The sequence below is a fragment of the Chrysochloris asiatica genome, unplaced genomic scaffold (genome assembly GCF_000296735.1).
Source record: "Chrysochloris asiatica unplaced genomic scaffold, ChrAsi1.0 scaffold00046, whole genome shotgun sequence".
Taxonomy (NCBI): domain Eukaryota; kingdom Metazoa; phylum Chordata; class Mammalia; order Afrosoricida; family Chrysochloridae; genus Chrysochloris; species Chrysochloris asiatica.
In genome coordinates, this window is record NW_006408564.1 from 5,414,647 (window position 1) to 5,425,743 (window position 11,097).

At 40.6% G+C, this 11,097-nt stretch overlaps 1 protein-coding gene across 1 annotated transcript in view; it reads right to left on the reverse strand.

The window, feature by feature from the left end:
• ERC2 (ELKS/RAB6-interacting/CAST family member 2) overlaps positions 1 to 11,097 on the reverse strand; it is a 1,669,968-nt gene that overhangs the window by 1,593,926 nt on the left and 64,945 nt on the right. Inside the window, exon 2 of the mRNA XM_006862059.1 lies at positions 3,015 to 3,807. Within this exon, the coding sequence (XP_006862121.1) occupies positions 3,015 to 3,671 (657 nt within the window). The 5' untranslated portion in view covers positions 3,672 to 3,807. The remainder of the gene's footprint in view (positions 1 to 3,014; positions 3,808 to 11,097) is intronic.

Below are 11,097 nucleotides of genomic sequence, written 5' to 3' on the forward strand. Positions count from 1 at the left end.
GTGAGGTTGGCCCAGGATCGGGCAGTGTTTCATTCTGTTGTGCATAGAGTCGTTATGAGTTGGAACTGACTCAATGGCACCTAATAACAACATTAGATGGTTGATGCAAATATTGAATAAGATAATTTATGCAAATCCCTAAGCAAAGCACAATGCACATAGTAAGTCCTCAAGCGATGTTGCCTGGTAGCGGTAGCAGTAAGATTGAAAGAATATCAACAGCTGTTCACAAACTCTATTTCACTTTATTTTACTTAGACCCACTTTTTGGCCAACATAGAAACCTCACTGGTAGACATTTCTAGTGTTTTCCCATATCTGTCTCCCCTCTCTTCTCTAGAAAGTAAAGAAAACGACATTACTTTAGAGTTACGTCACTTCTAGACCAAAGAATGGAGGGAACAATGTGCCATCTCCATGGACTCACTTCCTTTGCAGCAGCAATTCTGGAAGTCATGTGTCAAAACGCAGGAAACCTGGATCTCCGAGTCACTGCATGGAGCATCACTTGACCTGCTTCAGACTTTAAGGACAAAATAAGCCTCTGGTATGTCAAAGCACTGAGGTCTGTTCATGTAGCAGGACCTATCCTGACCAAGAGACATTTGTATAGCTCAAAAGGGGAAACTAACATACTTTCAAGGGGTGATATAGGTCCTCCTATTATTTTAATATCACTAGCTTTTTCTTAATCATTTCTTTCTTTCATTGTGATATATCGCAAGTAAATTAACTTTTCAAATTATTCACACTTCTTTCCCCTTACATATTTTTAAAATAAAAAAACAACAACAACAACAAATAAATGTTAATTGCATTCAACATACAGACTAATACTGGGGCTTTCACTGGGTCATGTGTCACACGTCAACCACCATGTCCAAAACATCCTGTGATCATAGCAGTTCCCAGAATAATGAAAGGATAACTAACTGGAGCACCCTTAAGTATTCACTTGTTTCTGGCTTATGGTTAAGACAATATATGGAATTATGGCTTTTACATAGTTTAAACTGAACTAATTAACAAAAAGTACAGGTAGTTTAAAACATTCTTAGGAGGAACAAAAATGTTTTGTATGCTAGTAAAAATTATCTCATTTGAACATTATCTCTTTCATATTTAAATTATATGTTTCTGAATGTCATGTAAGACACATATATTGGCACTGGTGTGATGCTGCAGGGAAAGCAGTGGACTGATAACTGCAAGACTGGTAGTTCAAACCCACCAACCACTCCTTGGTTGAACTATATAGGATCACTATGAGTTGGAAGCAACTCAATGACATTTAACAACAACAGCACAGTACATAACTAAAAAAGTAAACATATAATTGTGGGGTTTTGATTTAAAAAAATTAATGATAGGAATATGAAATAAAAGTAATTTGACAACTGAAAGTTTAAAGAACAGCTTCCAAATTGCTGGTCACCATGTGCATCATTCCAACTGCTTTAACCACTTTCTAAAACATTTCAAAGGAAGGGAAGGAACGAACACTGCAATACCAGGTTCACAGGGACTTAGTGAGTCAGTCAAGTCAGAGAAAAGCTGAAATAACAGTGAAGAACCTTAATTTGACTTAGGAGAGAAGAACACAGCTTTGTTACAAACCAAAATCGCATTTTCACGTGTGAAAACTAGCATGGTTGTATCAGACCATCAGAGGGATTGGGTGACAGCTTCCTATGCATAGAAAGAGAGGAAAGGGCAGACTCTAATTGCAGGTTATATTGTTAGCTCTATGGGCACTTGGACTCCAAAAGAGTGGTAGCCAGGAAAATGGGTGAGACGTCAGCAGATGACCCCAAGAAAGGCAGAGTGCTCCATTAGGTCAGCATCAAGACCAATTATCAGAGAATCACTAGTTCAGTCCAAGTTAGAGCTACCTCATTTATTTTATTTTATTTTAAGAAAAGCCAAAAGATATCTAGGAAATTTTTAGAGAAATGGTTCAGCACTCTCTACTTTCTCTCTCTTAGCATTTACCTAACTAGAAGTAAAGCTTGGATTTAAGGTATGTCTGAGTTCAAAATCCTTATGAAAACAGCAACATATGAAATAGGTTTCGCAAAATAGGTGGGATCTGAAAATGGAAACCAGTTATGACTGACGAAAACTGAGGGATGGGGGCCAAGACTGCTGAGAAGATCACCAGTGGAAGGGAATCAAAATAACAAAAGCATAGTGGTGAGAAACCTTGAGTGTATGCAGAAATGGCTACGTGATGCTACAGGCAGCCCAAGAGACATAGAAGTCAAAGATGGTAAGGTTCAGGTCTTCTATGGAAAGTGCTTGTGGACCTATCCAAGGAGGAAGACTTTATTCTGGAGGTAACATGGAATCACTGAGGACTTTAAAGCAGGGGAATGGCAATGAGAAAACTAACTTTGCTATAATATGGAATGTGGATCAAAGAAGAGTAATAGTGTGCTTTGCACACAATAGGTATTTAACTAATATTGAATGAAGGCAGAAAGACCAGATTAAAATTTACTCTACATACATAATATGATACCAAACTTATCCTACCAAATCCCATTAAATATTGTTCAGTTTGCAATTCAGTTCATGCTAAAAAGAAATAGCTCTGCTGGTACTTCTAAAAAAAGAAAGAAAGAAAATCAATTCACCAGTCAAATGTGACCCTTTAAATGCTGCTGCTAAGTGTTTAGTCTTGCAAAAATTAGCATTCCTCTTCTATTGAAGTAAATACATCTGAACTGCTGCTATGATTGCTGAAAGAAGAAAACAAAATTAGCCAGGCAATGATAATTGATCCCCCATCATCTGCAAGGTTATTGGAAAGGTTATTAGGAAAGTTATGGGAAAATAAGAAAATCACAAGGTATAACTGCATATCTCCTATGCCTCTTCTAGCATCAAGTAAGATGCCATGACCATTTCAGTAATTCCAAACTTTCTTCTGCACAGGCTGTGGGACCATCTGCAAGGTATCAACTACTCAGTAAGAAAGCAAGGCTGAAAACCAGAGATGAGTCATAACCTACCTGATTTTCTTCATGGGAAACTCTCATCTGTTCCTTGAGGACAGACATCCGGGCTGCCTCTTCTTTCCTCAAGACTCTCTCCTTCTTAAGCTCAGGACTCCAGAAGGTCTTGATACTGTTCATGGAAGATCCCAACTTGCTATCTTTGATGTCTAACTCTTTCCGGAGGAGATCATTCTCTCTCTGCAGTTCCTTGAGCTGGGCGTGAAAATCTAACATTGTGCTATCCCTTACCTGCCTCAACATGGAGGGGACCTGATGGTGGTGATGATGGGATGAGGTGGTCAGACCGCCATGTTGATCTGTGTATGAAAGGACATCTGTGTGGGAAAGTCCAGCAGAAGCAATATTGGGACTACTCCCCATGGCTGTGACTCGGCCCCCATATACAGCCCGATTTGTGGCCCTTCCCAAAGTCATAGTGCCCTTTGGGTAAGTTGTTGAAGCCACTCCCTCATGGTCACTGAGGTACATGGGTCCAGACGTAGCGTAGGCTGCATTAAGAGACTGGATATTCTCCATGGACAGAGTCTTGCCTGTTCCTCCACCTCCCCCACTACTTGTTCTTCGGTGGCCCAAGCGAGGGGACCTTGGCAAACGAGGTGACCTGGAAGGGCTACCTTCCAGATTAGTGATTGTTCTTGCACTTCCATACATTTTTCTTCTACTATGAGGTGCTACTGAAGAGAAGAAATGCTATACTAAATTGAAGATCAAGTCAGTAGTTCCACAGTTGGCTAGAATTTTCACTGCATTTGTTTCATAGTCTGTCCCAGGAAATGACTCCAGAGATCTGCAAATGAGAAGAGGGGTAATTAAAATAAATGTCCTTAGAACTCAGAGCATAAGTACTACTATGCTTCAAAATATAGGTAAGTCACTAGATAAAAAATCAAGATCATGGAGTATACTTAAAAAGCCAAATGATCCAAAAATTTTACGTATTTCATGTAAATTTTTGTAAATTCTCTCGAATATGTCCCCATTTTGGTATGTACCAAGAGTTAAGATCTCCATAAATTTCACTCTGGAATTCTCCATCATGGAAGTCTTAATAAGAAAAATAGTATCTTGAGGGGCATGACCCCCATACATTAGTGGCTAGACAGTGATTTTGAGAAACTGCTGTTTCCTAGAATGTCAAATACTTAGGTCTGTTGGTGGTGGTGTTATTAAGCATCATCGAGTCAGTCCAACTCATAGCGACCCTGTATAGGGTTTCTGAGGAGCTGCTGGTGGGTTTGAACTGCTGACCTTGTGGTTCACAATCCACAGTGCCACACCAGGAGTTCTTGGGGCACATATTGTTAATTCCCATACCTGCACCCATCACAGAAAGCGCTAATCCATCACATGAATTGGAACCTATGGACCATCTTGAATCTAATAGAAAAAAGGAAGCTCACCCCACACAGCTCCTACACATACAGCCAGCTCCTAAATGCCACAGCCAGAGGAAGCAACTGTCCTATTTTATTTTACCTTCTGTTCAGGGAATGAATCATGTTTCTCTAACATATGTGTTAGAGTATTGGTGTGGCGCTGTTGGTTAATGCGCCAGACTGCAAAGCCGTTTGAGCTGCAAGGTCGGCGGTTGACACTTCAAGCTTACCAGCTGCTCCTCAGAAATCCTATACAGTGTTGCTATGGGTTCGAACCGACTTGACGGCACTTAACAACAACAAAATATGTGTTGGCATCTTAACCTATATGCCTACGGATGTACTACTGTTTGGAAATTGGATTTTCTTTGTTATATCAATTAGACCACACCAGTGTAGGATGTGCCTTACTTCTGAGTTATAAAAAAAACAAACAGATTATATACAGAGGGATATATAGACACAGGGGAAGAAAGACACTATCAGACTACAGAGGCAGATAGATGGATTGAAACTAGGAAAGGCTGAAATCTACAAAGAACTGTCCCCTACAGGCACACTCTGAATTCAGACTTCTAGCCTCCTGAACTATGAGAAATAAATTTCTGTTCTTTTAAGCCATCCCTCTGTGGCATTTCTGTTACATTAGGCATCTAAGACACTTTCCATACATATGTCAGGTTGACTTTTTGGTACTCCTTCATTTGTATTGGTCTAAACAGTCATGTTAGCCACAAAACATCTGTACAGGAAAAGCACAAGAGAACAGAAAAATAAGAGCAACATCCCCTCATGATTACTCAGGTACAATAGTTCATATGTAGCTGGGGCTCAAACTCACTGTCATCAAGCCAATTATGACTCATGGCAACTCTACATAGGATTAAAAATACTCAATCTTTACAAGAGCAGACAGCCTCGTTTTTCTCCCACAGAGCAGCTGGTGGTTTTGAACCCCTGACCTTGTAGTTAGCAGCCCAACACTTACCCTACAGCGCCACCAGGGCTGGATTATCATGATCAGTTTAAGGACCCAAATGCCTTTAATGGGTGTGTGGTGACCTCCTGATCTTCATGGGGTGTCTAATGTGTTCTCTCTTTTTCATCAGCATTAAGACAACAAGGGCAGTCACTACAAAAGACGTTTACAAAAAAGGCAAACTGAGGTTCATATCTCCACTTTAACAACTGAGTAGCTAAATGACCCTCGTAAACTATTTAACTGTAATGATCATCCTTTCTCTAGTATATGTGGCTATTGTTAGGTGCCTTCAAGTTGGTTCCAACTTACAGTGACCCTATGTACAACAGAACAAAACAATGTCTGGTTCTATGCCATCCTCACAATCATGGTTACGCTGGAGTCTACTGTTGTAACCACTGTGTCAATCCATCTCCTTGAGAGTCTTCCTCTTCTACAAAATGCAGATAATAACAATTAGCTCATGCTGTTGTTAGGTGTCATTGAGTCCGTTTCAATTCAGAACAACCTTATGAACAATAGAATGAAACACTGCCTGGTCCTGTGCCATCCTCACAACCATTCTTAAGCTTAAGCCCATTGCTACGGCCACCGTGCCAGTTCATCTCATTGAGGGGCTTCCTCTTTTTAAATGACCCTCAACTTTACTTAACAAGATGTCTTTCCCCAGGCACTGGTCCCTCCTGATAAAATGTCCAAAGTAAGAGAGACAAAGTCTCTCCATCCTGTCTTCTAAGGAGCATTCTGGCTTTACTTCTTCCAACACAGATTTGTTTGCTCTTCTAGAAATCCATGGTATTTTAATATTCTTCTCCAGGACCATAACTCAAGTTCACCAATTCTAGTCTTCCTTATTCAATCTCCAGCTTTCACATGCATAGGAAGCCACTAAAAATACCATGGCTTGGGTCAGGTGCACCCTAGTCCTGGAACTGACATCTTTGTTCTTAAACACTTTAAAGTGGTCTCGTGCAGTAGATTTACCTAATGTAATACACCATTTGATTTCTTGACTACTGTTTCCATGAGTGTTGATTATGCATCCAAACAAAATGAAGTCTGACAATTTCAATCATTTCTCCATTTATCATAATGTTATTTGTCCAGTATTGTGAATAAGTGAGACAATGTTCATAACACCTATGATGTACCTAGCACACTCGATAAATAGATTTTGTTGGCAGTGTCTCCACGAAGTAATGAATAGCATCAAAAGCAATTTGCATTAACAAACAGGGCATCTTTTACTTTTACCAGCCCAGTATTCATCCTTCCTCCTTTCTGGTTTTCTTTCTTTCTCCATTTTCCATAGGGAAATTATTCCCAAACCTCTACTTCTAGTCCATAAGATTTGGGGAAGGCTGACTCCCTGCACTACATCCGGGGTGGTATCAGGGATAGGAACATGACCCAAACCTGGACAGCCATAAAATTCCATCTCTCAAAGAAAGTATCTGGTCTAAGGATAAATAGGCTTGTGACACACTAACCAACTCACAGTGATCCTACAGGACAGAGTAGAATTGTTCCTTCAAGTTTCCAAGAACGTAAATCATTTAAAACAGTCTCATCTCTCTCCCGTGGAGCTACTAGTGGATATGAACTGCCAACCATGTGGCTAGCAGCCCAATGCTTAACCTACTACATCGCCAAGGTTCTTTATGCCACACATTGGTCCAAACAGATCCCCATCAAGACTCTAGCTGGAACACATGGAAAAGGAAAGCTTCTCTTCTGCTAGAATCACTTGCCTTCAGGATGGAGCTTTTGGATCCCCTAGCAAAAAAGGCCTTCCCAAGACTAAAGCTAATACAAAGGAAAATACTGCCAGACTATGAAGAGTTCTAGCCAGGTAGCATCATTTGGTACTCGGAATCCAGCAGTGCCTGATGCCTCATCTCTCCCCAGGCCATTTGAATTACATATGCTATAACAGACTGACTGCATTCATTCTTTACCCTTCCTGTACCCACATCCTTGGTGATGGCCTCCCAATTTGACACTGGGTTCAATAACATGGCTTATTTTGGCCAACATGGTATTAGCAAATGTGAAGCAAGCAAAATACCATTACTATTAGAACACACCCAACCTAGCCTTCTGGAGTACCAGTGGTGGTGGTTTGCCATGGAATTGGTTCTGACTCAGAAAGACCCTGTATATGGTTTCTGAGGCTGTAAATCTTGACAGGAGCAAAAAGGCTCATCTTTCTCCTGAGGAGTAGCTAGTAATTTCGAACTGCTGACCTTTTGTTAGTAATCTGACTAGTAACCCACTATACTTCAAGAGCTCCTGCCGGAATATTGGTGGTAGTGGTTGTGCACTATGGAGTCAGTTCTGACTCACGGCAACCCTGCATAGGGTTTCTGAGGCTGTAAAGCTTTATGGGAGCAGAAAGCCTCATCTTTCTCCACCACAACAGCTGGTAGCTTAGAACTGCTGAAATTAAGGTTCGCAGACCAATTCATAACCACTAAATAAAATAAAATTACCCCAGTAAACAATCAACCAACCCCAAGACATGTAAGCAAGCCTACCACAATCAGCAGAGCTGCCTACCTGACCAGCAGTTAACCGTATACATACGAGTCAACCCACTGAGACCTCCACGCTAGTAGGCTAACTGTAAATGCTTGCTGCAGAATAGCACTGATGAGTTGTGAATGGGTGCTTCACAGAATTACTGGGGCAACAGAAAACTGATATATTTGCCAGTAGGTTTGATTTTTTATTTTATTGATTGACAGTTTTACCTGAATGAGTCTTTACATAGACTATGAAGAAATGTTTTCCATAAAGTTTCTCCTTTCCCTAAAAAGGCTGTGAAAAGAATTATGCAACTCTTTCTAAGGAACTTAGTTTAAAATATTTACATTGCTTAAATCTTAATTTTGTTTTCTGTGGAAATGTGCAAAAATCATTTTGTTTCTAAGATGTTTGCATGAATAATTTGTTCTGGAAAAAAAGGGAGGGGCCAACGTTTCCAACAATAAGAAATTATCTACATAAATGAAGAAAGAGACAGACAGTGGCAAAGTAAGACTGTTAGATGAATATTTAATGAGATGGAAAGATGTTTATGACATACTGAGAGGGGAAGCAGACTACAAAACAGTTTTATGATTTATTCACACTTATATAAAATACAAACACTAACTCACAGAGAAGACTGGAATGACACATACCAAAATGCTAACAGTGGTATGATGCCAAGTCATTCTTAATTCTTATTTTGTTCCTCTTGTTTATTTGTATATTCTAAATTTTGTCTATTAAATACAGATACTTTTATAAGAAGAAAATCAAATTTACTTTTGTTGGGTTTCCTTGCATAATTCAAACAGTTAAATGTATTTATGATTTTTACCGTGCTAGAATCTAAGTATCTAAGTGCTAAGTGCACAACTCCAGTGCACCACCACCTGTGTTGTCTCTCCAGAAATAATTAACTCAAACTTGTCCTCCATATCTTCTTCCCTTATATCTAGAGGCAGACATTACTGAGGTCTCTGGCTAGCTTTAATATCCTCTTCCCAAATGCAGCAGAATTTACACCCACACAATTATAATCTTGAGGGACTTTACAGTAAACTGGCCAAGGCTTTGGAGAATTAAACAACAAACTATAAGCGGAAACACACACACACACACAGAACATATACTTTGATTTATTATCTTTTTAAAAAATAATATTCCCTTATCTTAAAAGTAATGCCTGTTGACAATGGTCCACAGTGTCCTTGGGCTCTCTTTGTCTAGATTTATTATCTATCGAGTTTCTGCTGCCATCAGAGAATGATTCGAGAAACTGTCCACTCTTCATATGCTCTGGATCAGTTAGATAACAAGCTCATTGCCATCAAGTTGATTCTGACTCATAGTTACCCTACATGACGGAGGACAACTACTCCTCAGGGTTTCTGGGAAGTCCTGGTTTGGTGCTGTGGGCTAACACGTTGGAATGCAAAGTCGTTTGAACTGCAAGGTTGGCGGTTCAAGCTCCTTGGAAACTCTATACAGGGTTGGTATGAGTTGGAACCAACTTGACAGCACTCAACAACAACAACAAAATCTGTATAGGAGCAGGCAGCATCCTCTTTCTCCCATGCAGGAGTTAGTGGATTTGACTCACAGACCTTGCTGTTGAGACTCTTTGCTGCTGAAATGTGCAGTAGAGCCCACCCCTTTAACCAAATGGGCTTTCTGCAGGATGGCGCCCAAGAACTCTTTTTCATTGTTCACTGTGCTTACTGGTGCATTCAGGTTTGCTGCCTTTGACAATAATGTTCTTTACAATATTTCTTCAGAAACAGTCCATTTCATTGAGTTCTTAATCTTAATGGTACATTGCTTTGTATAAATTTTCTAAAACTTTTTATTTGCCTCCAATTATGTTCACTTTCTCCTTCCTAATATTATTTGTATCTTTCTGTTTCTCTAAATGACAATACAAAAAAATATCTATTTTCTTAGTGTTTTAGAGATGCATCTTTTGGTTTTATTGATAGATTTTACTCTCTCATGTTCTCCATTTCGAGACAGCAGTGGTTGTGTACAATAAGCACAGGACTGCAATTACTATGTCTGCAGTTTGAGACCGCCAGCTGCTCCAAGAAAAAAAGATGAAACTATCTGTTCCCACAAAGGTTTAAAGCTCTGGAAACCCTATGCAGGGATACTGTGAGTCAAAAACTGACTCGACAGCAGTTAACAACAACATTCCCCATATCATGAATATCTTTTTATCATTAAAAACAATTTCTATTATTGGGCTCAGGAGAGCTTGGGTGATAGGGAGGGGGGCAATATACAGGGAGGGAGAGGGAAGTGGAGAAAAGGGGCAGATGGGAGAACAATAGGGCATGTTTAGACGGACCAAGTGGGACAGAGATAAAGGAAAATGTGTGCACAGCCTTGGAGCTCCAGGGCTCTGAGATACAGGGATTGACCCATGGTTGGAATGGGCGGGGAATCGTGTTAAGATGCTTGACTGTTTTTTTGAATCTTGTTTTCCCTTGCATTATAATATAGAGTAGACACTGGAGGGGGAGAGAAAGAAATAGTCAGAAACATCACACTAGAAGGCTTGTAACTCCGTCTTCTGCCTTTAACTGATTAGAATACCTAAAATGGGGCTACAGTGTACCCCATGAACGAGGCTTTCTGCGGAGCCTTTGCAATACATGAAACTATAGGTAGAAACCAGAACCACATCCAGATCACCAGAAATGAGAAATCCCCACTTGAAGGGATGAGCCTGGAATGGTGAGAAGAACAAAAGATATGTCTCAAATGGAAGACCTACAGGAAAAACACAACACAATGGAGACAGATGTACTGTTACTATGGGAACAAATGGGTCGCTCCCCTAGGAGACATTGGGGCAGTCAGGCAGGTCCCACCAACGTAGGCCTCCCCCAAAACTGAGACTCGGTGGAAATACACGCTCGGATTGGTAAATACACGCAACACCATTGGGGAGAAATGGGGTAAAGGCAGCAATAAAGCGGCGAGCTAAGCCTCACAATATTCAGAGGGCTTCTCTGGACTCAGTTGGGGAGCTGGTTGGCAAGCAGTGCGAGGAGACCCGAGGACTCCTGGGCCCAGAGTCAGTGACTTGGCCACGGAGGACTCAAGTGGAGAATGGAGCTGCCAGCTGATGGGAAGAGAGGGCATGTGCACAAGAACACCCACACTTGCAGATGACACCCACGTGACC